The 15,698-nt window shown below is 37.2% G+C and overlaps 2 protein-coding genes across 2 annotated transcripts in view; both read left to right on the top strand.

Annotated features, from left to right (window-relative positions):
- BABAM2 (BRISC and BRCA1 A complex member 2) overlaps positions 1 to 15,698 on the top strand; it is a 588,974-nt gene that overhangs the window by 554,533 nt on the left and 18,743 nt on the right. The window lies entirely within an intron of this gene.
- LOC144455856 (histone H3-like) lies at positions 5,999 to 9,137 on the top strand. The gene is given in 2 exon segments (XM_078149786.1): positions 5,999 to 8,572; positions 8,575 to 9,137. Coding segments are annotated over 2 exon segments (474 nt in total). The 5' UTR covers positions 5,999 to 8,415; the 3' UTR covers positions 8,892 to 9,137.

Here is a 15,698-nt window from a genome sequence, read left to right as displayed (position 1 = left end):
CTCTGCTCTCACAAGTGCCCACAGCCAGCAGGGTCCCTGCTCCTCTACTACTGCACTCACCAGTTGCGTGCCAGCTCCTTCTCCCTGCAGCCACAGCCCATGACATGTCTGATCAGCACAGCTGTGCTTAGCATCCCTCCTCACTGGAAGGTCCTTCAGTCTTCTCCTATTCAGCCATCAGATCCCCACACTGTCTGTGAGATGAAAGTTTCTAAGGGTGAGGCTGCCTCTCACCCCAGGGCTTGTTGTTTATTGATTCCGCAGAGTTAGCCTAGAGGTGTTTGTACTTCACTCAGGTGACCCTCTGCCCCTGGAAGTCAGATATTTCCTGGGGCCTTCTTAGGTTGTCTTAGATGGACAGCTGCTTCACTCTGACTTTTGTTTATTTCCGCTGCTCTACATTCCCTCTGAGACAATATTCTGTCTTTTTCTGTGGAGGAAATTTGAAGAGCCAAAAGTTTTCTAATCTATTCTGCCATCTTCCCAGAATCCTCTCTGGATGACTTATTTCCTAGACTTTATATGCTATTATGGATATTCCAGTAAATTTCTCTGTCACTACATGTGTCTTTAAACTTTTCAGAGAAATAGTGAACTGGGCCTATAATTAAATAGGAGGATAAGAGTGGGCTAGATTTCTTTTAGGAAACTGCACAATGCTTTTAATGACCTCAAGCTTCTCTCTGAAATAACATAAAAAAATTTTAACATCAATATTCTTCCCACAGTGTTTTATGGCCTTAAATTGTAGAATGCCACATCTCCAATATATTAAAATTGCATGGTACCCAATGGACAACAGAGAGACTTATGGTGGGTGTAAAAAGGCTGAGGCATTATTACATATAATGAATTGTACTCAAGTCAGCATAAAAGACAGAATCAAACAAATACATGACTGGAAACAGAGGTGCCCAGTCATGAAGCAAGAGGAGGGGATGACAGATGAACTATTCATATGCTACACTAGTCCTCATCCAGAGGAAGACCTCCAGCATATTAGGAGCTAATTCTGTGGAGTATTATGAACAAGATCCCTACATGAGAACATGTGAATTGGTGACAGTCAGCATCACTGGAGGGATTAGCCACTCTACAAAGGTCTAGTCCAACTATACATGTGATCCAATGTATCAAACAGCCCTGGTGTACTCACTATCAGTTGCAGTGAATGGAAAGAGCCCTAGATTTAGGGTCAAAGAACTTAGGTTAAATTGTGGCTTTGCTACCTGCTGTGTGATCTTGGAGGCAGCTAGATGGTGCAGTAGATAGAATGCTGGCTGCGAGAGTCATGAAGACTAATCTTAGTGCCTTTAAATCTGTCTCAGACATTTATCAGCTGGGTGACCCTAGGCAAGTCACTTAACCCTGTTTGCCTTAGTTTCCTCATCTGTAAAATGAGCTAGATAAAGAAATGGGAAACTATTCTAGTATCTTTGCTAAGAAAACCCCAAATGAGGTTGTGAAGAGTTGGACACAGCTGAAATGACTGAACAACAAATGTGCTATTTGAGTACAGTGTTTCACCTCTCTGAGTCCTAGTTTCCACAACTGTAAGATAGTGGGGTTGAGCTAGCTGAGCTCTAAGGTCCTTTCTGGGTCTAAACCTTAAAACTCGAGATCCTTTCTCGACACACTGAAGCTATATTTCCTACCTCCATGCTGAATGAACTAAACTTCTGACAAAGAAGACCCAGATTTAGCAGTGTTACTGATTTGCTCTGTCTGTAGATCATTCATGTCCCCTCCCTAACCACTCAGCCAAAATACTTCTCTGTCCCATCCTTTTAGGTGCTCTAGCCAGCAGCAGTGAACATGATGGGGCCAAGCTGCAGTACCTGTTGGCAAGAGAGAGAAAGATAAGAGTAGCATAGTGAAAGTCTGGATAAAGAGATACTGGATATGTCTTAATGACACTAGTCTGGGCTACAGGAAGACAAACCAAATAAGGCCCTTCTGACTTCCGAGGTGGCCTGAAAAAGCAAATAGAGTTAGAGTATACTCTATAATGAAATTAATAATTATGATCCTTTATACCTACTCAAGTCCGGTAGCCAAGGTATAGTGTGCATTCCAGAAGCATAAGGGGTGTAATGAAGGCCAGTCTTAGAACTTAGAATTCGAGGTCTAAAAAGGACCACTTAAGCCTGGGGAGGTGAGGCAACATGCCTAAGGTTGCCCAGCAAGTTCAGCACTGGAACCCAGGGCCCTTGGCCTCTCAAGAACTTTCTATTTTTGAGAAGGATAAAATAAGTATTTTATGCATTTCAGTGTTTTGTTTATTTGCTCCCAAGAACAAAACAGGCTGGCTTAGTGGAAGGCAAGCATGCCCACATGTACCCATATGCCCATAGACAAGCCTCATATAATTCCTCTAGCTCCATATGCTACCTCCAAAGGGAGCATAGCAGTCTTGTAGACCTGAGGTTCTTAAACTTTTTTTATGACATGGACTTGATGGTAAAGCCTGCAGACTCCCCAGAATAATATTTGTTGCCTACATTCATAATTAAAGGGAAATGCTAAACTTTAGAGATTAGTTTAAATAAAGATGCAAATTTTTTCCCCATCTAAATTTACAAACCTCTCTGAATTCTATCCACAGGTCCCTTGGGAGTCCCAAATTAAGAACTCTTGATCTAGACCAATATCATCATTTTATTGATGGGGAAAATGAGGCCCAGAAAAGATGTCACTCACCCAAGATCACATAGAAAGTGAATTAAGAGCAGAACTGGCACCAGAACTCAAGCCTTATGATTCTGTGTGCTCTTGAGCAGTTATCTAAGAAATTTAGATGTTTCCAGCTATCCTACTTAGATAATTCCTAATCATTTTTCCTACATTTTCTGAAACAAATGTGCCCAGTGCTAAACCACTTGTTAATTATTGAAATGCCCCTTGACTGTGTATTCGTAGACCCTTTTTCAATGTCCTTTTATCTGTCTCTTCAACCATTCTGTGATCTATGAAACGAGTTAATGACCTTCTCTTGGAGTCATGTGTTCCTTCTCCCTATTAATATGAGCTTCCTGATCTTCTGCCCCTCCCTCACAAAGCATTCTATAACTGACATGAAGAAACCACCTTAAAGTAATGGCTTTTACCTTTGTCCACATAACATGAGGTAAAAATGAAAACTAAGCAGGGTGTGGGTCTGAACAGAACAGCACCCTTAGGCTTAAGAGTGACTTTGACCTATTCCTCCTAGACTGGAATCATTGTCCTGCTGTCAAACAGTTCTTAGTGGAATAATTTTATTTAAATGATGTCAATAGCTAGCTGGTATTAGCCCTAAGACTAGCTTTATCTGAACTCTCTGAAAGACAGCCTGACTGTACAGACAGATTTGCCCGTTTGAAAGGGGAGCGGAGGTCATGGGATCTTCCTGCCTCTCTCATTTCTTGTTCTTGCCACAACTTGTCATGAAACCATGCAAACTTGTTTTGAAAATGCTTGACAGCCCAAACAACCTGTTCTTGAACCCTTAGTGAATGGGTTTGTCTTCCACAGCTATTTATGTAATGTTAGACATATGGGTTTGACTGGAAGAGAACAATTTTCTTCCTATGCCCTGAAGAAGTCAGGTAGTATAGAGACAATTGAACTTAGTGTCACAAAAAACCTGGGTTTGTATCTTACTCTACATATTTATTAGCTATGTGACCCTGCTAAGTCATTTCACCCTCTCTGAGTATTAATTTCCTCCAGTATAAAATGGGAATGATAATAATTGCACAACCTTCATGATTGTTGTGAGGAAAGTGCTTTATAAACCGTATATCACCATAGAAATGAAGGGAGTTGCTATTATATAATTCAGAGCAAGTGTCAATGATTTTCCTATTCCTCATTTCTCTCCCTTACAGCACTACGTGATCAGGGACTGGTAACATGTACTTAACATACAGTTAATAATTACATTTCTGCAAGCCCAGCTTTATATTTAGGTCATGTTTCCTAATCCCATTTGAGAGATTTGTAACCTGTGATTTTCTGCCTGCTTTTCTTGCTACTCCAACAGTACATCAGCATGAGTGAAGTGGAGCATTTGTTCCCTTCACATGTAATAAATTCAAAATTACCAACAGCCCAAATGGTTAAAGCAGCAAATAATTACAGAAAATAACATGGAACTAGGAAACTGAATTCCTGAGTTTAAACCCCAGCTCCACCTGGAAAGAGCAAAAGGACTGGATTCTAATTTTGACTGTGCTTCCTGCTACCTCTGTGACTTTGGGCAAGGTTCAAAGGCCTCTCTGAACCTTAAATTCTTCATCTGTAAAATATAAGATTAGACAATATGTCTTCTAAAGCCCCTTTTGGCTCTAAATCCTCTATCCCATGATCTTATCTGTATGATCTTGAGCAAGTCACTTAAACTCTCTGTGCCTCAATTTCCTAATCTATAAATGATGATCAGTAAGAATTAGAGATATCAGTAATATCTTCCCACCAGAGGGCTTGGAATATGATCAATTGGAAGGCAGAGGAGTTAGGATTACAATCAAGAATCACCTACCCAGGAAAACTGAATGTAATCTTTCAGGGGGAAAAAATGGATATTTAATGAAATAGAGGAATTTCAAGCATTTCTAATTAAAAGATCCTAATTAAAAAATTAAAAAATTCAGTACAAGACTCAAGGGAAACATAAAAAAGTAAAAAAGAAACAAGAAAGAGAAAACATAAGAAATTCAATAAGGTTAAACTGTTTATATTTCTATATGGCAAGATAATACTTGTAACTCTTAACAACTTTATTACTATAAGAGCAATTAGAAGGGATATATGTAGACAGAGGGCATGTATATAAGGTGACTTTGATGGGATGATACCCCCCCCAAAATAAATAAAAGAATGAGAAGGAATATTGCACTGGAAGAAGGAGGAGGAGGGAGATTGAATGGGGCAAATTATCCTGCATAAAAGAGCTATTATAATAGAGGGGAAGATAGGTGGGGTGGTGGCAGGAAAAGCTTAAACCTTACTCTCATCAAAATTGGTTCAAGAAGGAATAACATTTGCATTCAGTTAGATATAAAAATCTGTCTTACCCTATAAGGAAGTGAAAAGGGATGGGAGTAATAGAAGGGGGAGAGGGAACTAATACAAGGGAGGGTATATTGGGAAGGCAGTAATCAGAAGTAAAACACTTGTGAGGAGGGAAAGGGTGCAGGTGAGGGGGAAGGGGAATAACCAAGCGAAAAATAGCATGGAGGGAAATACACAGTTAAGTTATCATAGATATAAATGTGAACGGAATGAACTCACCCATAAAACCAAAGTGGTTAGTAGAAGGGATTAGAAAACAGGATCCTACAATATGTTGTTTATAAGAAACACATTTGAAGCAGAGAGAAACACACAGGTAAAGGTCTGGAGCAAAATCCATTATGCTTCAGCTGAAGCAAAGAAAGCAGGGGTAGCAATCAGGATCTCAGACAAAGCAAAAGCAAAAATAGATCTAATTAAAAGAGATAAAGAAGGAAACTATATCTTGCTGAAAGATACCATAGACAATGAAGTCATATCAATACTAAACATATATGCACCAAATGGTATAGCATACAAATTTTTTAAGAAGTTGAATGAGTTACAGGAAGAAATAGATAATAAAATTATACTATTGGGGGACCTCAACTTTTCCCCTTCTGAGACCTAGATAAATCAAACCAAAAAATAAACAAGAAAGAAATTAAGGAGGTGAATAAAATTCTGTAAAAGTTAGATATGATAGATCTTTGGAGAAAGCTGAATGGGAATAGAAAGGAATACACCTTTTTCTCAGTAGTACATGGCAGCAATACAAAAATTGGCCATGTATTAAGACATAAAAACCTCACAACCAAATAGAAAAGGAGAAATAGTTAATGCATCTATTCAGATCATAATGTGATAAAAATTACATTCAATAATGGATGATGGAAAGAGAAATTAAAAATTAATTTGAAATTAAATAATCTAATCTTAAAAAACAAATAGGTCAAAGAACAAATCATATACCAATAAATCTAACAATCTAAGTGAAATGGATAAATATTTTCAAAAATAGAAATTGCCCAGATTAACAGAAGAGGAAATAAAATGCTTAAATAACACAATTTTAGAAAAAGAAATTGAACAAGACATCAATGAGCTCCCTAAGAAAAGAATCTTCAGGGCCAGATGGATGTATAAGTGAATTCTACCAAACATTTAAAAGAACAATTAATTCCACTACTATTTAAACTACATAAATCACAGACTATTTGGGAAAATAGGCAAAGGAGTCCTACCAAATTCCTTTTATGACACAAATATGGTGCTGATACCTAAACCATGAAGAGCCAAAACGAAGAAAATTATAGACCAATTTCCCTAATGAATATTGATGCAAAAATTTTTAAATAAAATATTAGTAAAGAGATTATAGCTGTATATCACAAGGATCATACACTATGACCAGTGACATTTATACCAGGAATGCAGGACTGGTTCAGTATTAGGAAAACTATCAACTTAATTGACCATATCAATAATAAAAAAGCAACAAAAATCATATGATTATCTCAATAGATGCAGAAAAAGCTTTTGACAAAATAAAGCACCTATTCCTATTGAAAACACTGAGTATAGGAATAAATGGAGCTTTCCTTAAAATGATAAGTAGTATCTATCTAAAACCATCAGCAAGCATTATCTATAATAGGGATAAGCTAGAAGCTATCACAGTAAGATTAAGGATAAAGCAAGAATGTCCATTATCACCTCTAGTATTCAATATTGTTCTAGAAATGTTGGCTTTAGCAATAAGAGAAGAAAAAGAAATTGAAGGAATTAGAATAGGCAAAGAAGAAACAAAGCTTAGCATTCTTTGCAGATGATATGTTGTATACTTAGAGAATCCTAGAAAATCAACTAAAAAAGTACTTGAAATAATTAACAACTTTAGCAAAGTTACAAGACAAAATAAACCCACATAAATCATCAGCATTTCTATATGTTACCAACAAAGCCCAGCAGCAAGAGATAGAAAGAGAAAATCCATTTAAACTGTAGACAAAATACAATACTTGAGAGTCTACCTGCCAAGACAAACCCAGGAACTATATGAACACAACTATAAAAACACTTTTCCACAAATACAGTCAGATCTAAACAATTAGAAAAAATATTAATTGCTCATGGGTAGGCCAAGCCAATATGATGAAAATGACAATTCTCCCTAAATTAATTTATTTATTCAGTGCTGTACCAATCAAACTATCAAAAAATTATTTTATAGAGCTAAAAAAATTAAAATCCATCTGGAACAACAAAAGCTTAAGGATATCAAGGGAATCAATAAAAAAAAATGGGAAATAAGGTGGTCTAGCCCTACCAGTTCTCGAACTGTATCATCAAGCAGTAATTATCAAAACAATCTGGTATTGGCTAAGAAATAGAGTGGTGAATTAGTGGAATAGATTAGGTACAATTTACATTATAGTAAATGACCAAAGTAATCTGGTATGTGATAAATCCAAAGATCCAAGCTTTTGAAACAAAAACTCATTATTTGACAAAAACAGCTGGGAAAACTGGAAAAAAGTATGGCAGAAACTAGGTTAGACCACTATCTCACATGGTATACCAAGACAAGGTCAAAATGGGTACATGATTTACACATAAAGGGTGATACCATAAGCAAATTAAGAGAGCATGGAATAGTTTATCTGTAAGATTTATGGATAAGGGAAGAATTTAGGACCAAAGAAGATATAGAGAGCATTACAAAATGTAAAATAGATAATTTTGATTACATGAAATTTAAAAGGTTTTGCACAAACAAAACCAATGCAAACAAAGTTACAAGGAAAGCAGCAAACGAGGGGGAAATTTTTGCAACAAGAATCTCTGATAAAGGCCTCATTTCTCAAATATAGAGAGAACTGAGTCAAATTTATAAAAATACAAATCATTCCCCAATTGATAAATAGTCAAAGGTTATGAACAGACAGTTTTCAGACAAAGAAATCAAAGCTATCTATAGTTGTATGAAAAAATGCTCTAAATAACTGTTAATCAGAGAAGTACAAATTAAAACAGCTCTGAGTTGTCACTTCACATCTATCAGAGTGGCTAATATGACAAAAAAAAAAGGAAAATATTGGATGTTGGAGAGGATGTGGGAAAACTAGGACACTAATACACTGTTGGTGGAGTTGTAAACTGATCCAGCCATTCTGGAGAACAATTTGGAACTATGCCTAAAGGGCTTTGATCCAGCAATACCTCTCTAGGTCTATATCCCAAAGACATAAAAAAGTGGGGGGAGGGAGTTTCACAACAGCTACCACCACTGCCATGACTCTCCAGCACGAGGGCTACCTCTTGCTGTCCCAGCCCGCGCCAAAACAGAAGGGGGGTATATAAGGAGAAGTCTTCAGGAACATGGCTCATATCAAGCAAACCACCCATAAATCCACTGGTGGTAAAGCCCCCAGGAAGCAGCTCACTACAAAAGCCACTCATAAACATACACTGTCCACTGGAAGGGTCAAGAAACCTCACTGCTACAGGCCGGGTATTGTGGCTCTCCATGAAATCAGACTTATCAGAAGTCCATTGAACTTCTGATTCATAAATTTCCCCTCCAGCATCTGGTCAGTGAAATTGCTCAGGACTTCAAAACAGATCTGTGCTTCCAGAGTACAGAATTGATTGTTTTGCAGGAGGCAAGTGAAGCCTACCAGGTTGGCCTGTTTGAGGACAGCAACCTATGTGCCATCCATGCCAAACGCGTCACAGTCATGCCAAAAGATATCCAGCTAGCATGCCACATGTATGGAGAATGTGCTTCTCATGATGGGAAACATTCTTCATTCTCAAAACAGAAAAAAAAAATCTCTTCTTCCTGTTATTGGTAGTTCTGAACATTTGATATTTTTTTCCTATGGGGTCAAAAGGTACCTAAGTATATGATTATAAATGGAAAAACAGGGGACAGAATCAGGTATTGGCAAGTTTTTTCCATTTTCATTTGTGTATCAATTTTGAATATAAATGTGAGGACAATAAAGCATTAATGCAGCCAAAAAATGTTTATGTGAATAAATTTCAGTGATTCAACTTTATAACAATTATAAATAAACCTGTTAAATTTTTCTGGACAATGCCAGCATTTGGATTTTTTTAAAAAGTAAATTTCTTATTGACAACAACCAAATGGTGTTTGTAGCATTTTTATCATATGGTAGATTCCATCTATTCCCTGTACTTTTCTAACTGAGTCGTCCTACATGTAAGTACATGTTTTTAATGTTATCTGTCTTCTGTGCTGTTCCTATAAGTTTGCTATTAAAATACATTAAACTACAAAAAAGGAGTGTGAAGGGAAGGACCTTTTCGTGCAAAAATATTTATAGCAGCTCTTTTTATGGTGGCTAAAAATTGAAAATCAAAGGGTTGTCCATCAATTGGGGAAAGACTAAACAAGCTGTGGCATATGATTGTAATGGAATATTATTGTGCTGTAAGAAATGACAAGCAGAATGATTTTTTTTAGTTCTTTTTTTTGATACAAATTTATTTATTTTTAGTTTTCAACATTTACTTCCACAAGATTTTGAGTTCCAAATTTTCACCCCAGCTGCCCTCTCTTCTGTCTCTCCCCCACCACCTTCTCTTATCCCTTTCCCCTTCTATTTTCCTGTAGGGCAGGATAGACTTCTGTACCCCATTTCCTGTATTTCTTATTTCCCAGTTGCATGTGAAAACATTTTTTTAAACATGTGGTTTTAAAATTTTGGGTTCCAAATTTTCTCCCTTCCTCCCTCCCCACCCACCCTCATTGAAAAGGCAAGCAACTCGATACAGGTCATAGATGTGTAGTCATGCAAAACTCTTCCATAGTAGTTATGTTGTGAAAAACTAAGTATATTTCCCTTCATCCTATCCTACCCCCCCATTTATTCTATTCTCCCTTTTGACCCCGTCCCTCCTCAGAAGTGTTTGCTTCTGATTATCCCCTCCCCAAATCTGCCCTCCCCTCTATCATCCCCCTGCTCTCTTGTCCCATTCCCCTCTTATTTTCCTGTAGAGTATTATTCCCTCCTTAAGCTGAATCCTATGAGAATAACATTCACTCATTCCCTCTCACCTTCCCCCATTTCCCCTCCACTGTAAGAGCCTTTTCTTTTCTGTTTTTTTGTGAGATAATTTACCCTGTTCTACCTCTCCCTTTCTTCTTCTCCTAGTATAATCCTCTCTCATCCCTTAATTTTATTCTCCAATTATGACCCCTTAATCTTCAACTCACCCTGTGCCCTCTACCTATCTATCTATCTATCTGTCTATCTATCTATCTATCTATCTATCTATCTATCTATCTATTTATCTACATAGATTTAATTTCCCCCCCTCCAACTACCAGAATACTGACAAAGGTCTCATGAGTTATAAATATCATCTTTCCATAGAAGAATGTAAACAGTTCAGCGTTAATAAGTCTCTTATGATTTCTCTTTCCTGTTTACCTCTTCATGTTCCACTTCAGTCTTGTGTTTGAAAGCCACATTTTCTGTTCAGCTCTGGTCTTTTCATCAGGAATGCTTGAAAGTCCTCTATTTCACTGAATGACCATTTTTCCCCTGAAGGATTATACTCAGTTTTGCTGGGTAGGTGATTCTTGGTTGTAATCCTATCTCCTTTGCCCTCCAGAATATTATATTCCATGCCCTGCGGTCCTTTAATGTAGAAGCTGCTAAATCTTGTGTTATCCTGATTGTGTTTCCACAATACTTGAATTGTTTCTTCCTGGCTGCTTACAATATTTTCTCCTTGACCTGGGAACTCTGGAATTTGGCTACAATATTCCTAGGAGTTTTCCTTTGGGGATCTCTTTCAGGAGGAGATCTGTGGATTCTTTCAATTTCTATTTTGCCCTCTGGTTCTAAAATAGGGCAGTTTTCCTTGATAATTTCTTGAAAGATGATCTAGGCTCTTTTTTTGATCATGGCTTTCAGATAGTCCAATAATTTTTAAATTCTGTCTCCTGGATCTATTTTCCAGGTCAGTTGTTTTTCCAATGAGATATTTCACATTGTTTTCTATTTTTTCATTCTTTTGGATTTGTTTTACAGTGTCTTGATTTCTCATAAAGTCACTAGCTTCCAATTGCTCTATTCTAATTTTTAAGGAAGTATTTTCTTCAGTAAGCTTTTAGACTTCCTTTTCCATTTGGCCAATTTTTCTTTTTAGGTCATTCTTCTCCTATTTGGGTTTTTGGACCTCTTTTGCCATTTGGGTTAGGCTATTTTTTAAGGTGTTATTTTCTTCAGTATTTTTTTGGGTCTCCTTTAGCAAGCTGTTGACTTGTTTTTCATGATTTTCTTGCATCACTCTCATTTCTCTTCCCAGTTTTTCCTCTACTTCTCTTACTTGCTTCTCAGAATCCCTTTTGAGCTCTTCCAAGGCCTGGGACTGATTCATATTTTTCTTAGAGGCTTTGGATGTAGGAGCTTTGACTGTGTTGTCTTCTGTTTGTGTGTTTTGATCTTCTTTGTCACCAAAGTAAGATAATATAGTCTGACTCTTTTTGCACTGCTTGCTTATGATCCCGGCCAATTACTTGAGTTTTAAACTCTTTGTTAAGGTAAGAGTCTGCTTCCAATGTGGAGAATGTACTGTCCCAAGCTTTGGGGGTTTATACAGCTGTTTTCAGAGATACTTCTAGGGACCTGTAAATTTTCAGTTCTTCCAAGGTGGTATGATAAGAGGTGAGGTGTTTACTCCTTTCCTGGCCTGTACTCTGGTCTCTTAGTGACCACAAGCACTGCTTTCTGTCCTGGAACTGTGAGGAAGGTTTCTTCTTCAAAGCCACTACAAGCTCCACCATGCTAGCACTCCTCCTAGCCCCAGGACCACCCCCCAGAACTGTGACCCAGATCCAAGCACGGACAAAGCAAGAGATTCCTGCCTCAGCACTGGCAAAGAGATCCCTGCAATCCCCCTCTGATCAGCCACTCGATTCCCCTCAGTCTCTGGGCCGGAAGCTCAGGATGCAGCCACCTCTCCGACCCCCATGCTCTGCACTCTGCGCTCTGGAGCTGGTTCTGACCTAGCTCCTCTCTCACCGCAGAAACAGACTTTTCCCACTGATCTAAGTTGTCTTTGGTGTTTGTGGGTTGAGAGGTCTGGAAGCCTCCACAGCTGCCCAAGATTCAGTCCTCTGAGGCCTGCTCCAGGTTCACTGTGGCCTGCATACCCACACCACACTGCGCTCCTCTACCAGCCCTGCGCGATATACCTTTCCGATCAATCATCCAAATTGTCTTGGGCTGGAAATTTGGTTCACTTTGTCTTTTTGTAGGTTCTGCTGCTTTAGAGTTTGTTTAGAGCCATTTTTTATAGGTATTTGGAGGGGTTTGGGGGAGAGCTCAAGCAAGTCACTGCTTTCTCTCTGCCATCTTGGCTCCGCCCTCCAAGCAGAATGATTTCAGAAAAACCTGGAAACACTTACATGAACTGATGCATAGTGAAGTGAACAGAAGAAGAAGAATATTGTACACAGTAACAGAAATATTGTTTGGTGAAGAATTGTGAATGACTTAGCTATTCTCAGCAATACAATGATCCAAGACAATTCAAAAGGTCTCATGATGAAGCATACTATCTACCTCCAGAGAAAGAACTGATATTAATTGAATACAGAGTGAAGCATGCTATTTTTCACTTTCTTTCATTTTTTTTCTATTATTTGAATCTTCTTGCACAAAATGACTAATATGAAAATGTTTTATATAATTGCAAATGTATAACCTATATCTGACTGCTTACTGTCTCAGGGAAGGGGAAAAGGAGGGAAGGAAGGAGAGAGAGAATTTGGAACTCAAAATTTTAAATAAGAATGTTTGAAAATTGGAAAAAATCTCCCCTCCCTTGTCCAAGGGTTATCCTAAGACTCAAGTGAGATAATGGATATGAAAATGTAAACTGCAGAGTACTATACAAGGGTTTATGTTTTTGTTGTCATCATCACCATATTGGGTTTGCCAGACTACTTTGTTATGTTCATCCCCTGAACATAAAGAACTACTTAAATAGCTAATGATTCACTCTGACTCTTTTATTGGTGCCATAATTAACAACAGAAAATGTGATGATGACATATTCCAAACAATTGAAATCAAAAGAAAACATTTGCTTCCTATCCAGTCCCTGTTGTTATCACTTTTGAAAAACTACCACAGTGAAACAGAATTGATCAAGACAGGTAATATACATAGTACCTTCCAACTCCAAAATCCTACAAATATTCAGTGACATTTTCTGCTATAACATAACAGCTTTCCCCCCCTCCCCATGTAGAAATGGCCTCGGAGAGATCAGTCTCAAAGAAAGACAGGTCACCTGTTGGCATATTAACAGCAACTTGCCAGGGTGAAGCATATAGGAAGGAAGGGAGCAAAGGGTGCAGGTGGAGCACCATGTCTGTGTATCTGTGTAGACTTCTGAATCTAAGAAGAACCTTAATGAAATGATTAGAGATAGGAAATAATTAGCTGCCATAGGTGCAGAAAAGGGGGAGGAATTAAATAAAGCATAAACAGGGAATTCGGACACCCAGGTTAGAAAAGAAAGTAGAAAGGATATCTGAAGAAAAGAGCCATGAACTTTGTTTTATTAATGACCCCTCAGTCTCATAAGACATATCTTGTTCTTCTGAATGTGGTTGTCACTTATATAGTCTACTCCTCAGTACTCCGTTGATCATATATGACCATATCTATACAGGGGACATCACAGAGAGTTAAAAGGAACACACTGAATGCCCTTTACTTACTTATTATGTCTATTGGGGAATAATTTGTGTTTTTATAAATATGCCTTCATTCTCTTTATATTTGAGAAATGAGATTTTTATCAGAGAAACTTTTGTAAAATTTTCCCCCAGTTTTTTGCTTTCCTTCTAATTTTGGCTGCATTGGTTTTGTTTCTGCAAAACCTTTTAAATTTAACGTAAGCAAAATTATCCATTTTACATCCTGTAATACTCTCTATCTCTTGTTTGGTCACAGATTCTTATCTTCTCCATAAGTCTGACAGGTAAAATTTTCCATGCTTCCCTGATTTCCTTATGTTATCACCCTTTATGTCTAAACCATGTACCCATTTTTGCCTTATCTTAGTATAAGGTGAGAGATGTTGATCTATACCTAGTTTCTGCCAAAGTGCTTTCCAATTTCCCTAGCAATTTTTGTCAGTATTGAGTTCTTATCCCAAAAGCTTGGATCTTTGGGTTCATCAACTATTAGATTACTATGCACATGTACTACAATATATTATCTATTCTGCTGATCCACCACTGTATTTCTTAGCCAGTATCAGATTGTTTTAATGATTACCACTTAGTAGTACAGTTTGAGATCTGTCACTGCTAGGCCACCTTCCTTCACATTTTTTCATGTATTCCCTTGATATTCTTGACCTTTTGTTCTTCCAGATAAGTTGGTGGGGGGTTTTTCTAGATTTGTAAAATAAAGTTTTGGTAGTTTGACTGGCATGGCATAAATAAATTAATTTAGGTCGAATTGTCCTTTTTATTATACTGGCTCAGCATTCCCATGAACAATTAATATTTTTCCATTGTTTAAATCTGGCTTTATTTGTGTGAGAAGTGTTTTGTAATTGTGTGCATATAGTTTCTAGGTTTGTCTTGATAGGTAGTAGCACTTTATATTGTCTGCAGTTGTTTTAAATGGAAGTTCTCTTTCTATCTCTTGCTGCTGGGTTTTATTGGTAATATGTAGAAATGCTAATGATTTATGCAAGTTTATTTTATATCCTACAACTTTCCTGAAATTGTTAATTATTTCAAGTAGTTTTTTAGTTGATTTTCTAGGATTCTGTAAGTATACCATCATAATATATGCAAAGAGTGATAATCTTGTTTTCTCGTTGCCTGTTCTAATTCCTTCGATTTCTTTTTCTTCTCTTATTGCTATAGCTAGCATTTCTAGTACAATATCGAATGATAGTGGTGATAATGGGCATCCTTAATTTACCCCTGATCTTATTGGTAGGGCTTGTAACTTATCCCCATGACAGATAATGCTTGCTGATAGTTTTATATAAATACTACTTACTATTTTAACAAAGCTCCATTTATTCTTGTGCATTCTAGTGTTTTTAATAGGAATTTAATAGGAATTTTGTGGTATTTTGAAAAGCTTTTTCTGTATCTATTGAGATAATCGTATGATTTTTTGGTAATTTTTGTTATTGATATGGCCAGTTATGGCTATAGTTTTCCTAATATTGAACCATCCCTGCATTCTTGGTATAAATCCCACCTGGTCATATTGTATGATCTTTGTGATATTATTGCTGTAATCTCCCTACTAAAATTTTATTTAAAATTTTTGCATCAATATTCTTTAGGGAAATTGGTCTGTAGTTTTCTTTCTCTGTCTTTGCTCTTCCTGCTTTAGATATCAGCACCATATTTGTGTTGTAAAAGGAATTTGATAGGACTCCTTTGCCTATTTTCCCAAATAGTCTGTAGTTTATGTAGTGTACATAGTGGTGGAATTAATTGTTCTTTTAAATGCTTGTTAGAATTCATTTGTGAATCTACTTGGTCCTGGGGATTTTTTCTTAGGAAGATCATTGATAGCTTGTTCAATTTCTTTTTCTAAAAGAGGGTTATTTAAGTATTCTATTTTCTCTTCTCT

This window comes from Phascolarctos cinereus, unplaced genomic scaffold, assembly GCF_003287225.1.
Source record: "Phascolarctos cinereus isolate Bilbo 61053 unplaced genomic scaffold, phaCin_HiC Scaffold_2;HRSCAF=192, whole genome shotgun sequence".
Taxonomy (NCBI): domain Eukaryota; kingdom Metazoa; phylum Chordata; class Mammalia; order Diprotodontia; family Phascolarctidae; genus Phascolarctos; species Phascolarctos cinereus.
This window is presented reverse-complemented; position numbering and strand designations above follow the sequence as displayed.